Source organism: Pelmatolapia mariae, linkage group LG3_W, assembly GCF_036321145.2.
Source record: "Pelmatolapia mariae isolate MD_Pm_ZW linkage group LG3_W, Pm_UMD_F_2, whole genome shotgun sequence".
Taxonomy (NCBI): Eukaryota; Metazoa; Chordata; class Actinopteri; order Cichliformes; family Cichlidae; genus Pelmatolapia; species Pelmatolapia mariae.
The window spans coordinates 49,333,086-49,360,280 of NC_086229.1; the positions used below are offsets into that span (position 1 = coordinate 49,333,086).

The 27,195-nt window shown below is 41.0% G+C and overlaps 4 protein-coding genes across 4 annotated transcripts in view; 3 read left to right on the forward strand and 1 right to left on the reverse strand.

Moving 5' to 3' along the window:
* LOC134624548 (uncharacterized) overlaps window positions 1–4,325 on the reverse strand; it is a 102,318-nt gene extending 97,993 nt beyond the window's left edge. Inside the window, exon 1 of the mRNA XM_063469548.1 lies at window positions 3,943–4,325. Coding sequence (XP_063325618.1) covers window positions 3,943–4,325 — 383 coding nt within the window. The remainder of the gene's footprint in view (window positions 1–3,942) is intronic.
* Window positions 1–27,195, forward strand: part of LOC134624555 (histone H2B 1/2-like) — a 167,224-nt gene that overhangs the window by 194 nt on the left and 139,835 nt on the right. The window lies entirely within an intron of this gene.
* LOC134624554 (histone H1-like) lies at window positions 1,983–2,612 on the forward strand. Its single transcript, XM_063469552.1, has one exon. The coding sequence runs from the start codon at window positions 1,983–1,985 to the stop codon at window positions 2,610–2,612; it is 630 nt and encodes a 209-aa protein (XP_063325622.1).
* On the forward strand, window positions 4,059–5,081 carry LOC134624564 (histone H3). The gene is made up of 2 exons (XM_063469564.1): window positions 4,059–4,081; window positions 4,670–5,081. Exon 2 carries the CDS (start codon window positions 4,671–4,673, stop codon window positions 5,079–5,081), a length of 411 nt encoding a protein of 136 aa, XP_063325634.1. The 5' UTR covers window positions 4,059–4,081; window position 4,670.

Here is a 27,195-nt window from a genome sequence, read left to right on the forward strand (position 1 = left end):
TTTGTCAACGATATCTTCGAGCGCATCGCTGCCGAGGCCTCTCGCCTGGCCCACTACAACAAGCGCTCCACCATCACGTCCAGGGAGATCCAGACCGCAGTGCGCCTGCTCCTCCCCGGTGAGCTGGCCAAGCACGCCGTGTCTGAGGGCACCAAGGCCGTGACCAAGTACACGAGCTCCAAATAAACTGGATCTCAGACGTCAACACAACGGCTCTTTTCAGAGCCACACACTTTATACTGACGAGCATACTTCCTATTGTTCAACATGCGGTTACTATGTTGCCAACTACTTGAATCGCGGATGTGGACCTTTGTGTCACTGGGTGGTATTAATCCGCTGCACTGGCCGCGACGACTGAAATGTATTCCTGCTTTGTAGATTGTGGAAAGACAAACTCACTACAAAGGCAGAATTAATGCAACTTTGACACTTGTTACAGTTCCAAGCATACTTTTTCTTTCGTTCCTGATATGCAAAGTTGCAGCTTTCTATTGCACTGTCTTGTGTCTGTATTGTTCTAGTCGTCTGTCTATTCGTGTTGTTGCACTTTCGCCATACATGCAATTTCTATGGTCCTGTGTCTGTTATATGCAGCACTATGGTCTTACTTCACTGTGTACTGCACACGGTGGAAATGACAAACCCACCTGACTTGATGATGTGCATTTTAACTTTATAAACACACAATTAGACTATGATACAAAGGGCTTGTTTGATGGACTATTAGAGGGCAAAAATTGGTGACTAGATGCCAAAATGTATACTAAAGAATTGGCATTGTTACTTTATTTTTTTTGTAAGATGGAGTTGTACAGGAGGTAGGTAGGAATGATTTCCTGTGACTGGTCAGCACACGATGGAGTGGGTCAGAGGTATTGTTCAGCATTTTACTTATCATGGACAGAAAATTGTGGTCACATATTTTTCAGTAGGTGGAAGAATAACAGAATCCTCCAGAAAGAAGAGCAGAGATATGCTGGGCATAATTAAAGACACTATACTAGATTAAACTGAGGTCGTTATCCAGGACATGAGAAGCTTTATTAGTCCCAGAGCTGGGAAATTCACCAACATGGGCAGAGCAGGATAAGATAAATAATTACAACAATATTACTATAAATAAAAAAGATACAATGATAAAATATGTTTGACTAGTAGTGAGAGAGTGATTAACAGTGAGATGGCTGGATGTTTTTAGCAGGTATTGAGTATTACACATTGAGACACTTAGTGATCAGTTTGTGGATGTGTGTATTCACGTGTTCATTCACTGCTGTTGTTTATTGTAGAAACTGTAGAAGGAAACAGAGTCAATGCAGACTAAGAGATCAGAGCCAAAGTGTGGAAGCGAGCTGCTGTAAGGTCACTAATGAAGCTTCTGATGTACAACAATGTGAGTGAAACTGTGCTTTGGTTAGAAGCTGTCACAGAAGTCTCGCTGCTCCGTGGGCCTCCAGCAGCATCGGTGTGTTTGCTGGGAGCTCGCGGCGTCACTTTGTCCCACAGCTGCGCTCACCAGATGCTGCTTTTAACTCGGAGTGCGAGAACAAACATGTGTATGAGCTGGAAAAGGCTTTTTACGGAGCTCTGCTGCGGCTCCATCGGTTTTAGCAGAGAAAAGAGTGCAAGAAGCCGCCGAGCAGCGCTGAGCTCCGCACCGAGTCACTGAGCTTTGGAAGCTCCACGAACCGAGAGCAGAGAGCACGAGAGCCCGACACGAGGCCTGCACGACGAGACACAAGCCCGCTGTGGACTGCTCCACTGTCGACCTGCAGTGCTGCTCTCACACTCACTTTGAGCTCTTTGATCCCGAGACACGAAACACAAAATGAAGCATTGCGGGGCACACGCGAGAGCTGCGCGCGCTGCCTTCACTCTCCACGGTTCTCATGGTGCGTTTAAGTGCAGCGTGGCGCTTCCGACTTGCCATCACTGTACCGTGAATCTCGTTGAATCTCGATCAGACGCGAAAGAGGAAAATGTCCGAGGAAGCTCCCGCACCTGCTGCCGCCCCGGCCAAAGCGGCCAAGAAGAAGACTTCCAAGCCCAAGAAGGTCGGCCCCAGCGTGGGCGAGCTGATTGTGAAAGCCGTGGCCGCTTCCAAGGAGCGCAGCGGCGTGTCCGCAGCCGCTCTCAAGAAGGCTCTGGCTGCCGGAGGCTACGATGTGGACAAGAACAAGGCCCGCGTCAAGACCGCCATCAAGAGCCTGGTGGCGAAGGGCACTCTGGTGCAGACCAAGGGCACCGGCGCCTCCGGATCCTTCAAGATGAACAAGAATACTACTGACAGCAAAGCCAAGAAGCCCGCAAAGAAAGTCGCTCCTAAAGCCAAGAAGCCCGCCGCGGCCAAAGCCAAGAAACCGGCAGCAGCTGCTAAGAAGTCGCCCAAGAAGGCAGCGGCAGCCAAGAAGCCCGCGGCCGCTAAGAAGTCGCCCAAGAAGGCCAAGAAGCCCGCAGCGGCGGCCAAGAAAGCGCCCAAAAGCCCCAAGAAGGCGGCAAAGAGCCCCAAGAAGGTGCTCAAGAAGGCTCCCGCACCAAAGAAGTCCCCCGCCAAGAAGGCCGCCAAGCCCAAAGTCAAGAAGGCGGCCACAGCAGCCAAGAAGAAGTGAGCTGCCACCTCTCTCACACTCAACAACGGCTCTTCTCAGAGCCACCACAGCAACACACAAGAGCTCCTTCCTCACACTCACTCACCACTCTGTCATTCACAATAATGTCCTTCTTGTTAAAGCACACACTCCCCCATTTCTCTCATTACATTTACAACTTGTATTAGTATCATGGTGCACATTAGTGCTGTCTTCACAAGTCTGCAACTCCAGAAAAAGACAACAATACAACTATTATAACAACTCAATATTTACAATCGTACCTTCGTAATACAACACATCACACCACTTCACATTTTTCTATGAGACAATATCATGCAAGAAACACCTTTAAAACTTATCTAGATTTTAAAAAAAAAACAAACAAATGTGACTGAAAATATTACATTTATAGATGCATGTTATTATCTATATATGAGATCTGTTTCACTTCTATTTTTATTTTTTGAAAGCCTACACTGGCTGTTGTAGTGGAAGTACACTGTATATTTTAATGATACCTAGCCATTGTAATCTACGTGAAATGCTCTAATCTACAACCTCACCTGACTAAATCTAGGCCAGTTGAATTGACATTGGTTGATTTGAAGGACACACATTTTACTCCAAGCTAAGCCTGTACTGCTATTTCTTTTAGCATGTATTTATTTCATTACCATTTTGATTCATGTACATTTGAACTAATGGAGTTGTGTTGCGTTAAGGGTGCAGGGAAATCCATTATTTTAAAATAGTCTTGAGGTTTACTTCTTCTTGACCTCACGATCCTTTGGATATCCCAGCTGAAGAAGAGTTATACTATACACTATACAGTTACACACCAAAGTTTATAGCTGAACCAAGTGATTTGGCACATCAGAGGTCAGGGTTCAGCTCAAGTTTCCATGAGCTTAGTTTATAATAAAAGCAGATCCTGAGTGAAGCCAATCATTAGTGATCAGCTTTGAATTTACTTGAAATTGTTACGATATGAAGTTGGACAAGACAAAAGCCTTGATCATATGGTGAGAGACTACAGGCGTTTGCCTTTTGTTTTAATATCTGGATTTGATGTCAAATCTTAATGTGAATTGTTGTCTGATGACAAGAACAAAAGTAACCACTCTGCTAAGCAGTTAACTATTTGTAAAGGTGCATTTGAGTCCCTTACTGTGAAAGACCGTATAAATAAAAATGCGTTGTATAAATAAATTAAGATGCATACTCTATATTGCGCAGCACACTAGTTCTTATTGACACAGTAACAGCAAGGAGGATGTTTGCTGACAGAGAAGTATGTGGCTCTTAAAAGAGCCTTTGTTGTTGGTGAAGCCGAGCGCTTTGCGTTTACTTGGCCTTGACGGGCTTCTCGGTCTTCTTGGGCAGCAGCACAGCCTGGATGTTGGGCAGCACACCACCCTGAGCGATGGTGACTCCCCCCAACAGCTTGTTGAGCTCCTCGTCGTTGCGCACAGCCAGCTGCAGGTGACGTGGGATGATACGAGTCTTCTTGTTGTCGCGGGCTGCGTTGCCAGCCAGCTCCAGGATCTCAGCGGTCAGGTACTCGAGCACAGCTGCCAGGTAAACTGGGGCGCCGGCTCCCACACGCTCCGCATAGTTGCCTTTGCGCAGCAGTCTGTGGACACGACCCACGGGGAACTGAAGCCCGGCACGGGATGAGCGGGTCTTGGCCTTAGCTCTGGCTTTGCCTCCGGTTTTCCCGCGACCACTCATTTTCACAGGTTCTTTTCTTCGTAGTATCGCCACTAAGAGAAAATGTGGTCCGATCAGCTCAAAGCCTCGCTTATATTTCCGCGGAGCGCGCGCAGCTTCGTCACGCACCAATCGCAGAGAGGCTTGCGGCAGCGCGCAACATCAATGCACTTTTCTCCAATGAGCGGCACACACCGAGGCGGGGCGGTGCTCCTCTGAACGGTGCTGAGCACCACGTGGAGCCCGTCACCAATCACGAGCCGGAGCGGCACCGCGTCACAGCCAGTCACACACTTTAAGAGCAGCGAGTCTCCTCCGTTTGCTACATTTTCTGCTCTTATCACAGGGAAAGAAAAGCGAGAAAGAATGGCAAGAACCAAGCAGACCGCTCGCAAGTCTACTGGCGGCAAAGCCCCCAGGAAGCAGCTGGCTACCAAGGCTGCTCGTAAGAGCGCCCCGGCCACCGGAGGCGTCAAGAAGCCTCACCGTTATAGGCCCGGTACCGTGGCTCTGCGCGAGATCCGCCGTTACCAGAAATCCACCGAGCTGCTCATCCGCAAGCTGCCCTTCCAGCGCCTCGTCCGCGAGATCGCTCAGGACTTCAAGACCGACCTGCGCTTCCAGAGCTCTGCCGTCATGGCTCTGCAGGAGGCCAGCGAGGCTTACCTGGTCGGACTCTTCGAGGACACCAACCTGTGCGCCATCCATGCCAAGAGGGTCACCATCATGCCCAAAGACATCCAGCTGGCTCGCCGCATCCGCGGAGAGAGAGCTTAAGCTACACGCTCTCCTACAAACAACGGCTCTTTTCAGAGCCAACTCACTCACACCAAGAGCTCGCTCCTTTGTTTTCTTATGCTCACACTTCAATGTTCATGCTGTTTCTATACTAGAAACTACAGTCGGCATCAACGTGAAATTCACCGACTTCAGTTACAAAAATGCCTCATTCAGTTTTAGCATGAATTGTTGTGTCCTTAAATGTTTGATTACTACTTTTTTTTTCCCCCAAAGCTCATTCAATTCAATTTTATTTATATAGCGCCAAATCATAACAAAAGTCACCTCAAGGCGCTTTATATTGTACAGTAGATCGCACAATAATCACATTGCAGTGTTTTGTGCTAATCTATATGATAGACCCTGTGCTCTCAAGTACCTTTAGTGAATTCCTATTGTTTAAATGTGCTATAAAATACTATAGACATGACAGTAAGCCTAACATGAATCTGATTTTTTCTTTTTTTCTTTTTTTTTTTTAAGCAGTTCATCATTCATGTGCTTTTTTTCCTTCCCAAAAATATATTATTTTTACACAATTCTTTGAAGTAACTTTAAGGATGGAAACACAGTATCAGTCATGTTCTGCTGCTAATGATCCAATACCTATAACAGTGCTGGTGTGTGAATACTGTCAAGAGTTGGATTGACCTTCTCACCTCTAACACCAAGAACCTCATGTGACAAATATGGCCAATTTGATTGGCTGTGCCTTTCAGGGAGCTCTGTTTAGTTTAGCAGCGGCAAGCCTGCGCTGTGAGGACCTGCAAGGAGGAGAGGAGGATGACAGCACAAAGGAAGAACCTGGATATAAGAAAGTATTTTTCAAAGAAACCTGTAAGTCACTTAAAGTCAAGTTCACTCATAAAATGTGTCCGTCATAATAACGTTACAGGCTATGCTAGGCTTTGGCCTACATCAGTCTAAAATTGTATGTAACCATAAATAACGTGTTTTGGAAACTAACTGCACAACAGGCAGCACTATTAGTTATCTCAGTCTCAGAGTAGCATTTCTAATTTTGATTGAAAGTGTCAGAGAAAACGGCAGCCTCGAGCAAGCCAGGATATTAGTTTACAGAGGCCGTTAAAATTATATGTCTAACGTTAAAATATTGGTGACACAATAATTTCATCCTAATGGCACTGACATATTCATAGGGTTCATTTTTGAGACAAAATATCATGAGGTAGTCATGATTGTGCAAATATTCCACCTTGTAGTGCAGTTTGCACAAATTGTTTTAAAAATGCACTCACCCTACAAACATTACTGACGAGTCAAGATCTGCACAAATTGACAGAAACACTGAAGCAGCTACACATTTTATTCTTATTGTCATGTATGTCCTATTTGTCAGGTGACAGAAGAACCAACACAAAGCTCAGAGAGTAATGGTGACACAAGATCACAGGTGAAATGTGATGATGACCTGGTGGTTCATGACTGTATTTGAAGCACATGTGTGACTGCATGTGTTTGGAATGTCTCACTGTTATTTATCAGGTGACAGAGGCAGCTCTGCCATGTTGTAGCTCGGACAGAGGTGAAGAGGCGAGGTCACAGGTGACTGACTGATGATTTGGTGCTATAGATTAACGAGTATTTATTATCATGACAATTGTCAGGCTGCTTTTAGTAATCCCAGTATCCTCGGCTGAGGCTGAAAGAAGCTTCAGTGCTCTCACAAGACTAAAAACATGGCTAAGGTCAACAATGACTCAAATGAGATTAAACAATGCTGCTGTGTGCCATGTTCACCAGGAGACACTGGACAGTATAGATGTAAAACCAATATGCCAGCAGTTTATCTCAGTTAACGAGAGGAGAAGGCATATGTTTGGCTCCTTCACATAGTGGACATTAAGTTGTTGTGTGGGGCACCAGTAGTCCATGTCTGTTGCTGTAACAGTAGTTCATGTTTAGAATAAAACATCCCAGCTCACTGATTTGATCGGGGCAATAGTGCCTAAAATGTTGCATCATTTTGCTGAGAGATCTTTTACTTTGTGGTAATCTTAGATGAGTAGTTTTATGGACAAAAACCAGCAGGTCATTCAGTGTTCCCTTAGTGCTAATGTATAAGAGATGTTGGTGTACTATAACTGAAGTAATGTTAAGTCCTTAAAGTCATATTCTTTTATTGTCATGACTGTATTTGAAGCTGTTTTTATTTTTGTATGATACCTGATTTATATGGAATATGGCTGAAGTAAACTAAAGTCTAAAATACTTAGTCAGTCATTTGTTTAATAGTAATTTAACATTATATAATTCACATATAAAACTATGAATTGTAATTTTAAATGGTTTGCAAGTATATTTCTCCTTTTTTATCAAGAAGCAAAGACAAAAACAGGGCAGGGTTCGGTGGTTGAATCATCCGTCCCCAGCAATGCCAAAACCAAATCTACACCCTTGACAGGATTGTCCCCCGCCGCCTGCAGCTGGCCGTCCGCAACGACGAAGAGCTGAACAAGCTGCTGAGCCAAGTGACGATCGCTCAGGGTGGTGTGCTGCCCAACATCCAGGCCAAGCAGACTGAGAAAGCTAAATAAAATCCCGCGAATGTCCTCAACCAACTAACGGCTCTTTTAAGAGCCACTCACAACCTCTGAGAGTACACTTGCTAAAGTAATTACACTAAAACTCAAACTCATGTTCACACTAGAACTGAAGTGGGACAGCCCTGTTAGTCTATCAGTGTGTGCAATACATTTAGCTGTTTTACTGCATGAATGAAAATCTGACTGACTTGAATTGTAAAGTTATTACCCAGACTTTTCTTTTCATAAACTTGCTGTAAAAACAGAAATCTGTGTAGTAAGAACATAAACATTGTCTCATTGTTTGTTCCTTAAAGTACTTTTACTAAAACTTAAAGACAAGACAGCTGAGCAGATTAAAGAGGTTCAGACTTATAATAATTATGAATCACTACAAACTCTCATTTAGGTCTGAGATTCATTTAGACCGACAGCGAGCCACAACTCTGTGCTACATGTAAACACACTTTGTGTGTGGTGTATTTTCTGTAATTCTGATCTGCTCCTTCAAAGAAGCTTTTTTTTTATTATTATTTATTTTTTAATATTTTACCTGGAAGCACGTCAACTAAACGTAGACAACCTGGCAAAACTTCTTGTTTGCGATGTGGGTCATTTCATCACAGAGCATTTACAGTTGCCTTTGATACTTTGTTTGCAGTTTAAACAGACATGTTGCATTTCAAGTGCATAAAATCTGGGTACTAAAACACATCTTTGATAATGTTGCTTGTATGAAGGTTATGTCAAGATTGTAAGACTGAGTAAGCCTTTCAGAAAGGAAGATCACATTTATATGATTGGTGAAAATGATATTTCATGCACACATCAGGAAGAGGTTTCAAAAGCTTCACATGGCTTCACCCACTCATGTCCACCCTTTACTAGATCAAAGGTGGGTAGGTTATCTTTAAAAAAAAAAAAAAAAAAAAAAAAACCTCTAAATAAGCACTTCTGCTTAAAGCAGATTTTTGGCAGGAAGACATTTACAAATAAACTAATAAATCAGTGAAATTTATTGGTTTTCTTTCGTTTGGTCTGAACATTCACACCTGCTATAGGTGAGAATTAACAGCGGTATTGAATAAGTCTGTAACCTCTGAAGTTCAATTTGTGGCTCTGTCAGTTATTGGAATTTTTTAAAGAAAAGCACACATTACAAACCCCTTAATATTATGGCTTATAACAAAATAAAGAGTCATGATATGTAGGGTACGCAAGTCGGTAATTGTTATAAAAGTTATAAAATAATACCGCTTCAGAAGTCGGTGGGGAGATACTGGCAGGTATTAAATCGATATTTTCTGAACTTTCCGCCAAAACACAAAGATCGCAGAACAAAGCTCTTAAATTGAGGTGTGTGGCTCTTAAAAGAGCCGTTTGATGGATTAGGACGAATGAGCTTAACCGCCGAAACCATACAGAGTGCGGCCCTGTCTCTTCAGAGCATAAACCACATCCATGGCGGTCACAGTCTTCCTCTTGGCGTGCTCAGTGTAGGTGACGGCATCACGGATGACGTTCTCCAGGAACACCTTCAACACACCGCGGGTCTCCTCGTAGATCAGACCGGAGATACGCTTCACTCCACCACGGCGAGCCAGACGGCGGATAGCGGGTTTGGTGATGCCCTGGATGTTATCACGGAGAACTTTACGGTGACGCTTGGCGCCTCCTTTACCGAGTCCTTTGCCACCCTTGCTTTTTTTTTTTTTTTTTTTTTTTTTTTTTTTTAAAAAAGCCTTTATTTCCAAAATTCACGGCAAATTCACAAACAAATGACACATAAGAAAAAAATATTTTTTTACATCAATATACATAACAATACACATAGTAATTTACAATAGATACATAAAGCACAAAATCCCCCCAAAAAAAAAAAAAAAACCTCAAAAAAATTTTAACATTAAAACTTATCAATTAAATCTTCAAAAGGTCCCAAGGTAAAGGGCTATTCTTTTTTTGGTCTAACGTTTTCCTCCTTCTCAGGTCTGTAAGGATATTCTTGCACACAGCCACGCTATCTATCATTTTTTGCTCGATGACCACTTTGGCTCTCGTTTTCCAAATGTGGGTGTTAATGACACACATGATAAGCCAAAAGAGGCGTCTTTTACTGTCGTACATTTTTTCGTTAAACAGACCATATTTTATAGCTTGTATGTTGTTATCAATTTCAAACCCTACTTTAGTCATTTGCTGTCTAATCTCAACTGTTCTATAACAGGATAGCAGTAAATGTTCAAGGGTTTCATCCTCGCCACACCGTGGCATAGGACATTCTTTGGTAGTAACATAACAGCTCCACTGGACCACCGCTCTAACAGGGAGACGTCCAACAGAAATAAGCCACACCGTATCTCTCATATTTTCAGAGATTAATTTGTCACGGATATTTTTAACTATTAACGGGTATTGTTCTACGCCCGCGTCTTTATATTTTATCTGACCTTCATTATTTTTATTATTAATTATATTATATACTTGTCTAGTGCTTACTTCTGTCCAATTAATGCTATGGTCTTTCCACTGTTCTATAGTGTCGCCAAAAAACAATTTATAATAAGGTATATTCGATCTAGCCCTACCTTTGATTTTTTTCCATTGAGTTACATTACCTTTAATCCACGGAGCTTCTCTATTAAGAGCGCTAAAAATATTTTTAATAAAAGGAATTCTTAAAATGATGCGGAGGTCTGGAGCACCCAATCCACCACACTCTTTGTCTGTATACATTAAGGTTCTTTTCGTTACCTCTCTGTTTGTTCCCCATATTAGTTTGACACACAATTTGTTTAAAAGTATAAATGTTTTATGGGGGGGGAGGAAAAACCGTAGCAAGGAAAAGAAGTTTTGATATTATATGGGTTTTAACTATATTAACTCGAGCTTTATAGTTAGTATTTTTATTTTCCCATTTGACTACTTCTTCTTTAATTTCACATTCCTTTTTAGACCAATTTAGCAAACAGGGGTCCCCTTTGTTGATCCAGATTCCCAAGACTTTCATTTCTTCATATACTTGTATGTTTATTTCCGGTTTTTGCACTGAGGAACCAAACCACACGCCCTCTGTTTTTTCTGGGTTCAATTTTGCCCCTGATGCCAGTTCGTATTGTTTGAGATGAGACAGTAACCTGTCTAACTCGTCATGGTTCCTAATAATAACTGTGATATCATCGGCATAAGCCATGGCTGTCACTTTATAGCCATCATTAAAACAGTATCCTTTAATATTAGGGTCATTATTGATTAATTTTAATAAAGGATTGATGGCTAAAACATACAAGGCAGCACTTAGTGGGCATCCCTGCTTCACTCCACATGAAGCATGAAATTGATCGGTCAAACTTCCATTTACCTTGACTTGTATGATGGATTTCTTATATAACAATTTTACCATTGCAATAAAACTGTCCGGCATCCCATAGGCTTTCATAACTGCCCATATATATGAATGGGAGAGATAATCAAAGGCCTTCTTTTGATCTAAGCCAATAATAAAAAATTCAGAGTCTCTTCTGGAGTATATTACCTCTCTCAAGGTGCACAGATTATCCCACATCTGGCGACCTTTTATAGCACATGTCTGTTCCTTCACAACAATTTTATCTAATATATCTTCTAATCTATTCATTATTATCTTAGCTAATATTTTGTAATCAACGTTCATTATTGTTAATTGCCTATAATTATTTATATCACTTTTATCACCTTTTTTATATAGTAAACACATCAGACCAAAATAAAAAGAGTCACATAATACTCCTTTTTCAAGACCTGAATTCAATGCTGAGGTTAAGAGTTCGTTTACTTCCTCTAAACCTAACTTGTAAAACTCAGCTGGAAGACCATCTAGACCTGGAGTTTTATTGTTATTTAGTTGCTCAATAGCAACTACAACCTCTTCTTTTCTTATCACCCCAAGAAGTGGATCAAAAGCAGAAGGTTCAAGAGGTTCAATAACATTTAACAATGATTTTAAAGCATTGCTGTCTGAAGGTAATGCCGAAAACATGGAAGAGCATTGTTCTTTGACTGCGTGTCTTTTCTCACTCTCATTGAGAGTTAATTTTCCTCTTCCATCATTAATGGAGGGGATAAAGTTGCTACCACGTCTCCTCTGACCAGAGACAATCGCAAAGTCAGTGTTTCCATTTCCATCACACCCTGCTGTTACATGCATATTAAATAGTAATTCATTATTTATCAACTCTATTCCTTTTTTCAATTCATCCATCTGATGTTCCTCTTCTTCGTTTCTTTTTTTATATTTTAAATTTATATATGTTTTTACATCTTCATTATATTTCATATTCTTGGCATGATTTAGCTCCCGACATTTGAATTTGAAAAAATCTTTTAAGCGGTTTTTAAGCAGATCCCACAGTTCTATCTCAGAATTTACCAGAACTCTTAATTGCAATATTTTTTTAATTTCACATTTTAGTTCTTGTATTAGGGCAATATTCCTCAAACACGCCGTATTTAATTTCCAATAACTTTTAGGATAGTCAAAACCACACTGCATTGTAGCTTTAACAATCATATGATCAGATAGATCAGTCATATATGTATCATAATTAAGGGCGCGTATTGAGGAAGAAATGTAGATCCTATCTATTCTAGTTTGGACATTTGTGTCAAATCTAGTAAAATGAACCTTAGTGGGATGTATTATTCTATAAAGATCTCTAAGGGAAGCATCGGCGCAAACTTGCGCTAAAAATTTACCTTCACGATTGATCTTAAAAGGCGTTGTAGCAACTCTATCCCTTTCTTCCGTTACAATATTAAAATCACCACATATTATTAAATTAAAACCCACTTCCAAAAGCTGCTTCATTTTTTTTAACAGCCTCATTTTCTTTGTCCTTTCAGGTGCAGTATAAACATTAATGATCCGCATCTTCTGTCCATGATAAAAACAGTCAACTAAAAGAAGTCTTCCAGGAATAATGTCTCTTCGTTTGATTATGTTCACATTTGAGTCATTAAAAAAGATACCAACTCCATCTGCAGTATCCTCTCCGATTGAGATTATTGAGTGTCCCGGACACCACATTTGAGTTAAGGCAGATATATCATTATCACTTTTCAGTCTCATCTCTTGTAAACACAAAATATCATAATTTAGCTTTAATAAATAATCAACTTTCCTTTTCCTGTATCTTTCTGACTATAAGCCTCTAATATTCCAGGTTAGTACTCTGAGGAGACTTATATTGGAGATTAGTATAAAGCAGGTTACTTACGAAGGGCTGGGTCTGGCGTCTTTCCGTTTCTCCCTACTATAGGAGGCCACAGAGACACTCCTCTTTCTGCATACACTAGGAGAATCATTAATCAGCTCACCCATTGCAGGGTGGTCCTTATTGGAAAAAACTGCCCACTGTAGTTCTGCTTCCGTCTGATCATCATCATTGCTTACTGTAATATTTCTGGCTGGTATTTCCCCAGGAGATCCTTCACTCTCACTCGCGCTTTCATAGCTGTCAGATGTGTTGTCCTCATCGCTTTCATCATCCTCCTCTTCCTTGTTGGTATCATTCTCACTGACACTCTCTGATGCTATTGAGTTGGATCCATTTGTATCCCGTGTGTCTACTTGTTCTTCCTCACAACCTTCCTCGCTTTCTAAATGCAGATCCAGATGCTCCTCTTCCTCCGGTACAGCCGGTTCAGTAGGTCCTTCTGTTGTGATGGTTGTATTTTGTTCAATCAGAGGAGGCACTTGAGACTCAGGTTCTGGGAGATTTCCTGACTGTTCTGGAAGCGTTTGTTCTCCTGCTGGAGCTTGAGACACAATCACACGGACCTCAGGGCGTTCTAGAGTTCCTGCTGTTTGCTGTAGATCAGATGTCTCGAAGCCAGAAAGAGATTGATGCTGATTCTTAGCCATGTTTGCATATGATCTCGGACATTTGAAAAAAGTATGTCCTAATTGGCCGCAAAGAGAACATTCACTTTCATTTTGACAGATTTTAGCTTTATGTCCCAAATTTCCACATTTCCAGCACTTGATCGTGGGGCATTCTTTTACTTGATGATCAGATGCCTGGCAAATAAAGCATCTAGCCGCTTGACCGGGATAGATTACTCGACCATTGTACGGGCCCAGAGAGATGGAGTTGGGGATATGGATAAAATGTCCATCTTTATCTCTCCGAAGACGAACTTTAAACTTCCGAACTCCATACCACAGGCCGAATTTGTCCACCGGCTTAATAGGTGGATGTAACACCTCGCAATATCTTTTCAAATATAACTCGATGTCATGATCAGGGATTCTTCCTGTCCAGAATTTGACCACAAGGGTGGTTATTTCAATTTGAAGAGACGACTCTACTGTCCACTCTTTCCATTTTGGCTGGCCAGAGTTTGAAGCAAAAATCTCCATGGAGCGTCGTAGAGAAGCTTCCTGGAAAAAACACAATTCAAAGTCCTTTCTGTTTGGGAGGGAAATGAAAGAGTAAATGTCCCGAGGAATCACCCAAGAGGACTGAAAAAGTAATTCCTCCGCAACATAGTCTCTAGTGGGAGGTTCTCCCTCCCCAACATATTTCAATCTGACCCATAAATTGCCAAATTTGGAGGCATAGGGTGCAGGTGTATAGGGCGGCATGATAGCACTGGGCACAAAAGAGAGCAGATGGGCAAGGATAAACTAAGAGTTACCTCCCCTTGCTTTTTTTTTTTTTTTTTTTTTTTAAAGCCTATATTTCCAAAATTCACGGCAAATTCACAAGCAAATGACACATAAGAAAAAATATTTTTTTACATCAATATACATAACAATACACATAGTAATTTACAATAGATACATAAAGCACAAAATCCCAAAAAAAAAAAAAAAAAAAACAACTCAAAAAAATTTTAACATTAAAACTTATCAATTAAATCTTCAAAAGGTCCCAAGGTAAAGGGCTATTCTTTTTTTGGTCTAACGTTTTCCTCCTTCTCAGGTCTGTAAGGATATTCTTGCACACAGCCACGCTATCTATCATTTTTTGCTCGATGACCACTTTGGCTCTCGTTTTCCAAATGTGGGTGTTAATGACACACATGATAAGCCAAAAGAGGCGTCTTTTACTGTCGTACATTTTTTCGTTAAACAGACCATATTTTATAGCTTGTATGTTGTTATCAATTTCAAACCCTACTTTAGTCATTTGCTGTCTAATCTCAACTGTTCTATAACAGGATAGCAGTAAATGTTCAAGGGTTTCATCCTCGCCACACCGTGGCATAGGACATTCTTTGGTAGTAACATAACAGCTCCACTGGACCACCGCTCTAACAGGGAGACGTCCAACAGAAATAAGCCACACCGTATCTCTCATATTTTCAGAGATTAATTTGTCACGGATATTTTTAACTATTAACGGGTATTGTTCTACGCCCGCGTCTTTATATTTTATCTGACCTTCATTATTTTTATTATTAATTATATTATATACTTGTCTAGTGCTTACTTCTGTCCAATTAATGCTATGGTCTTTCCACTGTTCTATAGTGTCGCCAAAAAACAATTTATAATAAGGTATATTCGATCTAGCCCTACCTTTGATTTTTTTCCATTGAGTTACATTACCTTTAATCCACGGAGCTTCTCTATTAAGAGCGCTAAAAATATTTTTAATAAAAGGAATTCTTAAAATGATGCGGAGGTCTGGAGCACCCAATCCACCACACTCTTTGTCTGTATACATTAAGGTTCTTTTCGTTACCTCTCTGTTTGTTCCCCATATTAATTTGACACACAATTTGTTTAAAAGTATAAATGTTTTATGGGGGGGAGGAAAAACCGTAGCAAGGAAAAGAAGTTTTGATATTATATGGGTTTTAACTATATTAACTCGAGCTTTATAGTTAGTATTTTTATTTTCCCATTTGACTACTTCTTCTTTAATTTCACATTCCTTTTTAGACCAATTTAGCAAACAGGGGTCCCCTTTGTTGATCCAGATTCCCAAGACTTTCATTTCTTCATATACTTGTATGTTTATTTCCGGTTTTTGCACTGAGGAACCAAACCACACGCCCTCTGTTTTTTCTGGGTTCAATTTTGCCCCTGATGCCAGTTCGTATTGTTTGAGATGAGACAGTAACCTGTCTAACTCGTCATGGTTCCTAATAATAACTGTGATATCATCGGCATAAGCCATGGCTGTCACTTTATAGCCATCATTAAAACAGTATCCTTTAATATTAGGGTCATTATTGATTAATTTTAATAAAGGATTGATGGCTAAAACATACAAGGCAGCACTTAGTGGGCATCCCTGCTTCACTCCACATGAAGCATGAAATTGATCGGTCAAACTTCCATTTACCTTGACTTGTATGATGGATTTCTTATATAACAATTTTACCATTGCAATAAAACTGTCCGGCATCCCATAGGCTTTCATAACTGCCCATATATATGAATGGGAGAGATAATCAAAGGCCTTCTTTTGATCTAAGCCAATAATAAAAAATTCAGAGTCTCTTCTGGAGTATATTACCTCTCTCAAGGTGCACAGATTATCCCACATCTGGCGACCTTTTATAGCACATGTCTGTTCCTTCACAACAATTTTATCTAATATATCTTCTAATCTATTCATTATTATCTTAGCTAATATTTTGTAATCAACGTTCATTATTGTTAATTGCCTATAATTATTTATATCACTTTTATCACCTTTTTTATATAGTAAACACATCAGACCAAAATAAAAAGAGTCACATAATACTCCTTTTTCAAGACCTGAATTCAATGCTGAGGTTAAGAGTTCGTTTACTTCCTCTAAACCTAACTTGTAAAACTCAGCTGGAAGACCATCTAGACCTGGAGTTTTATTGTTATTTAGTTGCTCAATAGCAACTACAACCTCTTCTTTTCTTATCACCCCAAGAAGTGGATCAAAAGCAGAAGGTTCAAGAGGTTCAATAACATTTAACAATGATTTTAAAGCATTGCTGTCTGAAGGTAATGCCGAAAACATGGAAGAGCATTGTTCTTTGACTGCGTGTCTTTTCTCCCCTCCCCTTGCCCCTTCCACTCATGGTTACAGTTTCTTCTTCGTACAAGCAAAGTCGATTGAACCGCTACCCGACGGAGCCGTTTTATTATGTGTGCTCGGCGGACGTAAATGAAAACAGCCGGTGCGAGGTTCGCTGCACGACTCGAAGCTCAGTGGCTCCGCCCACTCTTCTATTCTTTATGTGGAAATATTGTCTTTTGGTAATGACAAATAAAATCTAACCGAAGGGAGGCTCACACCAAATCGCACCCACAATGTCATGTCAGTGTTATTTTTGGGAAATCTACAAGTGTATTTATTTGTGTACAGTAAACTGCGATGGAAACAACCAGTGCTACTCCACCCGCAGTCACAGTCATGCTGTTCCTCATTTCCGCCAAAGGCCAGTAGATGGCGGTAGTTTCAGCCGCTCCTGTTTTCTGTCTCTGTTCATTCAAAGAAAAAATTAACCGTCAGCGGACGAGGGAAGTGTGCATTCATTTCTGAACAAATGAATTCATTTCTGAACAACAAAAATGAGAGAAAGGGGTAAGGGTCTTTTTGGTGACATTACAGAGCAGTGGAAAGATCTTAACATTAATTGGACACAAACATGCACTAAACAAGTATATAATATAATTAATAAAAAAATTAATGAAGGACAGATAAAATATAAGGACGCGGGCATAGAAGAATACCCGATAATAGTTAAAAATGTCTATGATAAACTAATGTCTGAAAATATGAGAGATGCAGTTTGGTTGATTTCTGTCGGAGTCTCCCGGTTAGAGCAGTAGTTCAGTGGAGCTGCTATGCCCAATGTCACAATGTGCCGAAGATGAAACCTTGGAACATTTACTGTTATCCTGTTACAGAACGGTAGAGATTAGACAGCAAATGGCTAAAGTGGGGTTTGATATTGATAATAACATAAAAACTATAAAGTATGGTCTGTTTAAGGAAAAAATGTATGACAATAAAAGACGCCTTTTTTGGCTAATCATGTGCATTATCAATACCCACATTTGGAAAACAAGAGCCAAGGTGGTCATTGAACAAAAGATGATAGACAGTGTGGCTGTTTGTAAGAATATTCTTGCAGACTTGAGGAGGAGGAAAACTCTAGAACAGAAAAATAATAGCCCTTTACCTTGGGATCTTTGAAAGATATGATTTGTAGCGGTAGACATTACTACAGCAGTCTTGCGTGTAAACCTTCTCCAAAGTGGCTAGCTTGCACTCTTTAGTGGCTTAATATTCACGGAGAGAAAATAACGATAGCCATCTTCCTTTTTGGCCTGGGAACCACACTAACCGTTTTTATTGCGCATGCTCACAAGAGAAAACAATAACAATCTCGTGCACGCAGGCACGCACCTCTCTGACGTCATCTCGTCACTTGGACATGACTTTGCTTATAGTGAAATACTTAACACTCCCACTCAAAGACATGTTCGTTGTTCTCTGTAATAGAAAATAGAACAAACAAAAAAATATACAGATATATTTTTCAATACTGGCCATACCAAAAAAAAAAACTTTTGCATCGCTCCTTTGTTCATTTTTTAGGATTCTCTGTGCTGATCCATTTTATTTTCCAAATAGATACTCCTTGAAACTCTCGAACTTGACCTTTGTCACTGACTTAGTAAGAACATCAGCTATCATATTTTCAGTAGGGCAGTACTCAATAGATATCTTTCCCTCAGTGTGCGCAGATCGAACAAAGTGAAACTTTATATCTATGTGTTTGCTCCTCTGTGTGCATACCGGGTTCTTTGATAAAGCTATCGCCCCCTGGTTGTCTTCATATATCTTAACAGGTACATGCTCTCTACTATCTACTCCTCTAAGTAGTTGTACAAGATACATACTTTCTTGAGTAGCAGCAGCCAGCGCCATATACTCTGCCTCACACGTAGATAGAGCTACTGTTGACTGTTTTCTGCTTTTCCAGGATATAACTGGACCATTTTCAGTTAGACTAAAACAGTATCCAGTTGTGCTCCTCCTGTCATCTTTATCTGACGCCCAGTCAGCATCACTGTACCCTTCAAGCTTTAGACCTTTCTCACTTTTGTGATAGTGAAGCTCTTGGTCTCTAGTACCCTTCAAATATCTCAATAGATGTTTTGCTGCAGACCAGTGCTGTTGTTTTGGTTCCGCAAGATGTTGTGATAATTTACTAACGATCCAGCTTAGATCGGGTCTGGTGCATGTCATAATGTAAATCAAGCTTCCCACCATCTCTCTGTACCCTGTAGGATCAATGATCTCTCCTTCACTGTCAAAACTTAACTTTTGCTCGCCTGGCGTGAATCTCGGTTTACAATCGGACATCCCCAATTTTGTCAGCACCTTTTCAATATGTCTTTTTTGAGTCATTTTAATCTCTCCCTCATCCTGTGAAAAATCGATGCCTAGAAAATGTTTAAGTGGACCCATGTCTTTCATCTTGAACCTTTTCTTTAACATCTCTTTCACATCCCTGAGTAAGGTGTTGTCACTTGCTGCTATGATCAAGTCATCTACCCACACTAATAGAATGACCTTCCCACTCTCAGAACCTCTGTTGTAGACACAATGATCAGCATCATTTTGGACAAAACCATTCTCTTCAAGGTACTCGTGCAGTAACAAGTTCCAGTTACGTCCCGACTGTTTTAAACCATACAGTGACTTGTTCAGTTTACACACTAAGTGTTCTCCTGTCTTGGATTTTACCTCAAAACCTTCTGGTTGCTCCACATAAACTTCACAGTCCATCGGAGCGTGGAGATAAGCAGTCTTTACGTCCATTTGGTGCAGTGTGAGGTCTTCCTGCACCGCCACCTGCATCAAAGCTCGAACAGACGTCATACTCGCTGTTGGTGAAAAAGTCTCTTTATAGTCAATCCCTTCTTTTTGTCCATATCCTTTTGCAACATACCTTGCTTTGTAAGTCTCAGATCCATCTGGGCTTTCCTTTACTGCATACACCCAACGGCCTCCCACTGCTTGTTTACCTTCTGGCAGTGGCATCAAAATAAAAGTCTCATTTTCCTTTAAAGAGTTCATTTCCTCTCTCATGGCATTTTTCCACATTTTTGATTTTTTAGAGTCCATGGCTTCTTTGAATGTTATTGGCACCCCATAAGCCACTTTATAGAAATAGTCTACACCTTCATCATCATCATTGTCACACTCAGTTTTGCATTGATAATCCTTTAAATACTCTGGAGCTTTTCTCTGTCTTGTAGGATACCTCACTTCTTCTCCTTCCTGAGTACTTTCTGTTGAATCTGTCCCTGTAAACTCATCTAGGTTTGGTTCTACACTCGCCTTTGGTTCTACGTCATTTTGGTCAACCATGTTTGGTGGTGTATTTTTGTGGATCTCAAAAACATTTCTGACGTCAAAATCTGTTTGTGTCTGACTGTCTGCACTACTTTTAGTAAGACATTTTATCAGCCTGTGTTTTTGGATCTTTCCTACTTCAGGATAGTAGACATTGTAGGCTGGGCTATATTTGTCATAGCCTAGGAAAATTCCCTTTTCACATCTAGAGTCCAGTTTCTTTTTATCCTGTTTGTACACGTAGCACTCAGAACCGAATACCTTCATGTTTGATAGGTCAGGTGTTTTTCCAGTGAATACACAGTAAGGAGTCTGTTCCAGTCGCCTACTGTAACATCTGTTGCGGATTTGGGCAGCTGTTTGCACAGCATACGTCCATAAATGCTTTGGGAGTTTGCTCTCCAACAGCATGCATCGTGACATCTCAAATAAGGTTCTCCAACCTCTTTCTGCAGTTCCGTTCTGGTGTGGTGAGTAGGGTGCACTAGTCTCGTGCCTTATCCCATTACTCCTGAGTAAAGTTTGGAACGGTTGCCCGGTAAACTCTGTACCATTGTCGGATCTTATACATTTTATCTTTCCATATGGAGCTACATCTGCAATGAACTTTTCTGTAGCTTTTGTTGTGCCACTCTTTGCTTTTATAAAGTACGGAAAAATCATTCCACTGTAATCATCAGTAAATGTTATCGCATACTTGTACCCATCTTTGCCTACTGGCTCTATAGGGCCACATAAATCTGTGTGTACTAGCTCCAGTATAGTTTTAGCTTTAGCATCTGCCTGTCTGTTTCTGTTTTGTGTGAATTTTCCCTGTATGCAAACTTCACAGTTTTGGTTGGACCCTTCCTGTCTTCCTTTTATGGTCATGCCTTTAACCACCTTTTCAAGTTTTGCAACATCATCTAGGTTACAATGACCAAGTATTCTGTGCCAGGTCTGAATATCATGACAACCATATATCTCATCAACATTTTCTTTTTCTACAGTGTTCAGGTAATACAGCCTACCGTACACCTTCACCTCAAATTTGGTTCCATTTTTGTGGAATAACCAGTTATCCCCATTCTTGAAATGGAGTTCGGCTCCGTTGGCTGTTGCTGCTTTAACTGAGAAAATGTTCTGAGGAAACGATGGGACGAAGAGTGCTTGCTTCAGCCTTGTTTTCACCTGCCGTCCCTCGCTGTCCAGGATGTAGATCTCTGCGTCGCCCCTCATCTTCGCCATTCCTTTCACCTTGGTTCCATCTGCAAGTTCGATCACGTGGTTCTCTGGTTTGAAGTTCTTGTCCACTGTCTTGAACTTTGTGGCGTCGTTAATCATGTGTGTGGTGGCACCGCAGTCTACTAAAAGACTTTTCTTTTCTTGTTGCATAGGACAGTCACTCATTTTAAAGAAACAAAAGGATGTAGCCTCTTCCTCTGCTTTATTCATGTAGTCACGTCCTCGTCCACGACCGCGTCCTCTTCCTCGTTGTGGTGTGCCCCAGTTTTGCTCCTCTCTCTTTAACTGGGGATCTGCAAGACAAGTCCTGGCCATGTGTCCCTTTTTACCACAGGTGTAGCACTCGATAGTAGCCATGTCCACTTTCTTTCCTCTCTGTCTTCCCCGCGACCTTGTCCCGCCGATGGTCTTCATCACGTTGTCCTCCTCTACACTCACGTCACTCCTCCCGTATCTTTCGGTACTCTCGTAACTCCGCAGTTTTGTTTTAAACTCGCTGAACGTTACCGTGTCATTTGTCTGAGTGATGTGCACGACAAAGGGTTTATATGAATCAGGTAGCCCTTTTACTACCATGGCTATCTGGAGTCCATCACTTATATTTTCATCAGCTCTTCTTAATGACGTGAATATAGTCTCTGCTCTGATAATATAGTCAGTCACTGTTTCTTTACTAGTCATCTGGAGGGAGGACAGTTCACAGTATAAACTTACGACACGTGGTTTGTCTTTTCCTGCATAGTGCTCGCGGAGAATCTCCAGCGCTTTTCTTCCGTTATTTCTTGCATCTCTCATGACCAGTGACAGACTCTTGTCATCCAAGCACTGTACCAGCTCTGCGTATGCTTCCCCGTTCTTCGCTTCGTCTTCGGCGCGGGCATCCTCGTCGTCCTCTGCTTCCTGCTGCAGGACAGCACCGAGGCCGCGCAACTCCATGTGCGCGAGGAACCGCGTTTCCCAGAGCTCATAGTTTTTCTCATCGCCGTCGAATAAAAGCTTAAACCACCTTTGGCTGGTATGACTGGGCCCATAACCTGTAGCGGTAGACATTACTACAGCAGTCTTGCGTGTAAACCTTCTCCAAAGTGGCTAGCTTGCACTCTTTAGTGGCTTAATATTCACGGAGAGAAAATAACGATAGCCATCTTCCTTTTTGGCCTGGGAACCACACTAACCGTTTTTATTGCGCATGCTCACAAGAGAAAACAATAACAATCTCGTGCACGCAGGCACGCACCTCTCTGACGTCATCTCGTCACTTGGACATGACTTTGCTTATAGTGAAATACTTAACATGATTAATGTTTAAATGTTTGAGTACGAGTTTGGGGAGGTTATTTGAAATGTATTTCTATGTATTTGTTGTAAATTATTGTGTGTATTGCCATATATTCTGATGCAAAGTTTTCTTTTTTGTGTGTGTTGTTTTGTTATGAATTGCCATGAATTTTGAAAATGGTGGAAGTAATGACCCACCTTCTCGTGATTATGTGGCGGAGGAACCTATTTTCCAATCTTCTTTCATTTCCTTACCCAATAGAAGAGAGTTTGAGTTGTGCTTTCTCCAAGAAGCCCCTTGCAATGGTTTTTGGAAATACATCATGCCAACTTAAATCATCCTAAGTGGAAGGAATGGTCTGTAGAATCTCCAGTCCAGTTAGAAGTCACAACAATTGTGGTGAAATTTTGGACAGGAAGAGTTCCAGACCAGGATATTGAACTCTACCTACAAAGGTACTGTCTTACAACCTCCTGTTAAGCCGGTTAACTTCTGAATCATTTTCAGTTATTTCTCACATTTTCTTCCTTAAATCAGGAGTCATTGTCTTCAGCAGTGATTGTGGACTCAATTTTAGACAAACTGATGTTCACCATGAAAAAAAGTGACGTCTATAAACATCTGGAACTACCAAAACATATCATTAGATGTTTTTATGAATAATTATTTGGGGGAATATTACTGTGTCGTCGGACTTTTGACTTCACTAAAGTCACGGTTCCTCCCAAATCCACAGGGCTGCATCTATTTCTGAACTATTTAAATAACCAGCTTATCAAATTTACCAACGCTGCCTGTATACTAAGGACTGACAGGCCTGTAGTGACAAATGGAGATAAGTTAGTATTTTCAAACAACATGAACACTTGAAAAAAATTCCAAACACAGTTACGAACACAGACTTCCTTCACCTCTCTTCACTTATATTTGGAAATGTCTTCCAAAAAACCATGTCTGGACGCAATCGTTCGCGATACAGCCCTTTGTCTTTTGCGCTGATTTTAAGCATGGTTCTGGCAGTCCTGCTTCCAACACAGTGTGTTTGATTTGATTTGTGGCCTTCTGACATGGCGCCGCGATCCCACAATGCACTGCGGCGGCAAAAAAGAAATCAAAACTGAAAACACAGGGATCTCTCACCGACTACTTCTGGTTTTCTGTGTTTGTGCTTCTGCATTTAATGAAGCAAAAACATGTTTTCTTACAGCAAACACATAGTAGATTTATTAAATGCAGCTCAACATGACCTCAGAGTGAATACTGTGAGGACTCCTGAATCTCTTTCTCACACAGGAACAGTTTCAGGCTGCACTTTAATAAAGATTTAAGTCGACATGGTGTTTACCTTTGCATAATGTCTGTTTTCTTGTTCTCTGCTCTACAGCAGGTTTGATGTGACTCAGAAACTCACAAACTGTGCTGATCAGTTTGATCAGCAGGTGTTTGATCTTTTTCCGCCCAGTGGAAGCTTTTAATATCTAAAGAGGTGAAGTTCGAAGAGGCGATTCATTCTAAAAAATGGCTTGAACTGGTGCCGGATCATGGCCATCTATGGACCTGGTGTTAAGTGGCACAGTGGTTCAGAGGTAAGTACTGTATCCTGATTCTATACAGCTCAAAAAAAAAGAAAAAAAGAAAAGAAAAGAAAATACAGGAACTGTGAGGGTGACGATTAGAGACTGAAATACATTGTTCAGAAGGTTGACAGCCCAATATTTTATTTTTTCCTTTACAACTGTTATATAGTGTGTTGACATATACAGTGGAGCCAAGTAAAAAAATCTTACAAGATGACAAAGAAAAAATAACACATCTCCAGCTTACAGATGATCCTGAACTAAATAGAAACATCTCTGTGAGATGTTCACTATTGCTCAAAGTGAGAATAGGGAACAAAGCAGTGTAAACACGTAAGAACAGAAGGGAACTACAGCAATATCTATTTGACTCTGAGCTGCTCTCCACTTTAAGTAATGCTCTGTGCTTGGTCCATCTTCCAATTTTTCTGGGATCTCCAGAAACATAGAACATTGTGTTCTGGTTGTATTTGTGTTGTTAGTTGTGTTACTGAATCACAGTGTTCCCTGCAGAGCTCACAGACAGAGGAGAGATTTTCACAGAGTAAATACAGAAATGTATTCACAAACAAAGAAACATTTCTTGTCATTTTTCCAGACTTAAAGAAAATGTTTGATACCAGATGAATCGACTCTCGTGTTTCCTCCTTTTACTGATTGTGAATCAAAGCTGCTCATGTTTTGTTTTCTTGCGTTTCTGATCAGAATATAAGATCATGTCTGTAACAGAGCAGGAAAAAGTGAGCTTATAGCGCCACCATCTGGACAGACAGGCTCATTTAAGCTCTAACTGTAGCTGAGTGTTGATGTTCAAACTGCAGCATTTCTGTGAGATTCTTTGAATGTTACTTTGTACATTTGGTGAAGCTGTTGCTGCTGTGATGCTCCTCCTCTATAACACTCATAAGTCAGTATATTACTGTGATATACAGTGTTGGGAAGGTTACTTTTAAAATGTATTCCATTACAGATTACAGAATACATGCCCCAAAATGTATTCTGTAACGTATTCCGTTACGTTACTCAATGAGAGTAACGTATTCTGAATACTTTGGATTACTTAATATATTATCATGCTTTTTACAACTACGTGAATGCACTATTGCTGTGATTTATTACTATTACTGAAGGTCCACGGCTCCGAACCGTAGTAAAGGGCTAATACGGCTGGTTCCGTGTCGGGCTCGTAGCCGAAAAATAGCTTTACTTTGTTGTCTGGGTCAACTTTGCTTGCCAGAGACAGAGAGAGGCGTTGAAAGACTGCTCCAACGGAACTTATTGTTTCGGAGGAAAACACGAACACAGCGTACAGTCGAGTCTTAATAGCGTACTTACAACTGGGCTTGTCAGGCACTCTTCTTGGCTGCAGTGGTTATTATTATATTTACATGCTTCCAGCTCCCGTTTTTGCTCGATGACAACTCTACTTTTCCACTCGCCTTTTTCTCCCTCCTCGCGCTCACACACACATAACGTGTATGGCAGTTCATTCTCTCTGCAACACGGACTACACCGCCCATGAGGCTACATTCTTTAGAGCTAAGGGCTTTGGAGCGTGATGTCACGGGAGCGGGGCCACGCCCCCTCCCGCCATGACAGTAGGCCAAAGAAAGCACACGGAAGCGTCAGCTATGGTTCGTACGTGCTGTGTTGCAACGTTAGATCACACGATAGGGAAGGCAAGAAGCTGGAAAATGGGCTCTCTTTTCATCGTTTCCCCTCCTGGAGGCAACGGGAGGGATTTCATGTATCCGATATTACTAAACGAAGACGTCAGGCTTGGATTGCAGCGGTCAGACGAGCGGATATCGAGTTCTCTGCCATCCCCAATTTTTTGTTGGTTTGCTCGCGGCATTTTCTTTCCGGTGAGTTCTAAATAAATTCATATCTCTCTTAATAGGCTTTTAGTGTTATTTTGAATGCGCTGAGGTCATAGATAATTAGATAAAACATCCTAATGTGTGATGCTGCAGAACCACGTCATGTTGACGGAGTAGCGTATTATTTGGCATTATTGTAGGCAAACCAGCATATGAAATATGAAACAGAAAAGAAAAGTATGTTTATTTTTTTTATTCAAGATCTGTTGACATGTACTTAGCAAGTACATACACATGAAATGCAAACTATTTACATGGCAACGCACAGCTGGAAACCTCTGGCTGTATCTTGGTCATATGGTGAACGTACTCACAACGTGGAGGCTTAAAAACGGCCAAATCTTGTACCCAACCATTTGTGAATTAGATGTGCGCCTCCAGGGATTTATAATTCCGAAAATGATTCTCCGTGTATGCGCTGACTGCACAGACAAGGTACGCGACGATATCGGGATAGGACAATGGCGGTAGGCTGTCTGGGTTTCCGCTCCACTGCCTTTTTTCATACGGGTCCACATTACCGATGCACGCTATTTTTTCAAAGTACCGTCTCTTGGCGTCTGGACGCAATCGTTCGCGATACAGCCCTTTGTCTTTTGCGCTGATTTTAAGCATGGTTCTGGCAGTCCTGCTTCCAACACAGTGTGTTTGATTTGATTTGTGGCCTTCTGACATGGCGCCGCGATCCCACAATGCACTGCGGCGTGACGTCAACTCCAAAGCCTTATTCCTGTAGCATTCTGCCTATTAGCTTAGCACAACAACAACAAAAAGGCGCTCTCTCACCCAGGAAACACACAGAGAGAGAGCGTCACCCTGTAACCATGGCAACAGTAACGCTGCCGCCTGGAACAACAGAACGTAGCTGTCAAACAAAACCCAAACAGTCCTGACCCGCCAAAATATGAAACAGGAAAGTACCGCCGTGTAATCCATTTATTTCAACAAAGTAACTGTATTCTAAATACCACCTTTTTAAACGGTAACTGTAACGGAATACAGTTACTCGTATTTTGTATTTTAAATACGTAACAGCGGTACATGTATTCCGTTACTCCCCAACACTGGTGATATATACACTGTTTGTACCTGTTCTATTTATTTCCTGTATTTAACTTATTTAAATCTGTTCTGAAGTCAGCTAACCAGTGGAAAACAGATGTGACGACAGAGCTGATATAAGATGCTAAAATACAACAGAAACATTCATGTCACTATTTTACATCTCAGATAAGTAGACTAGGAAATAGATGAGTCA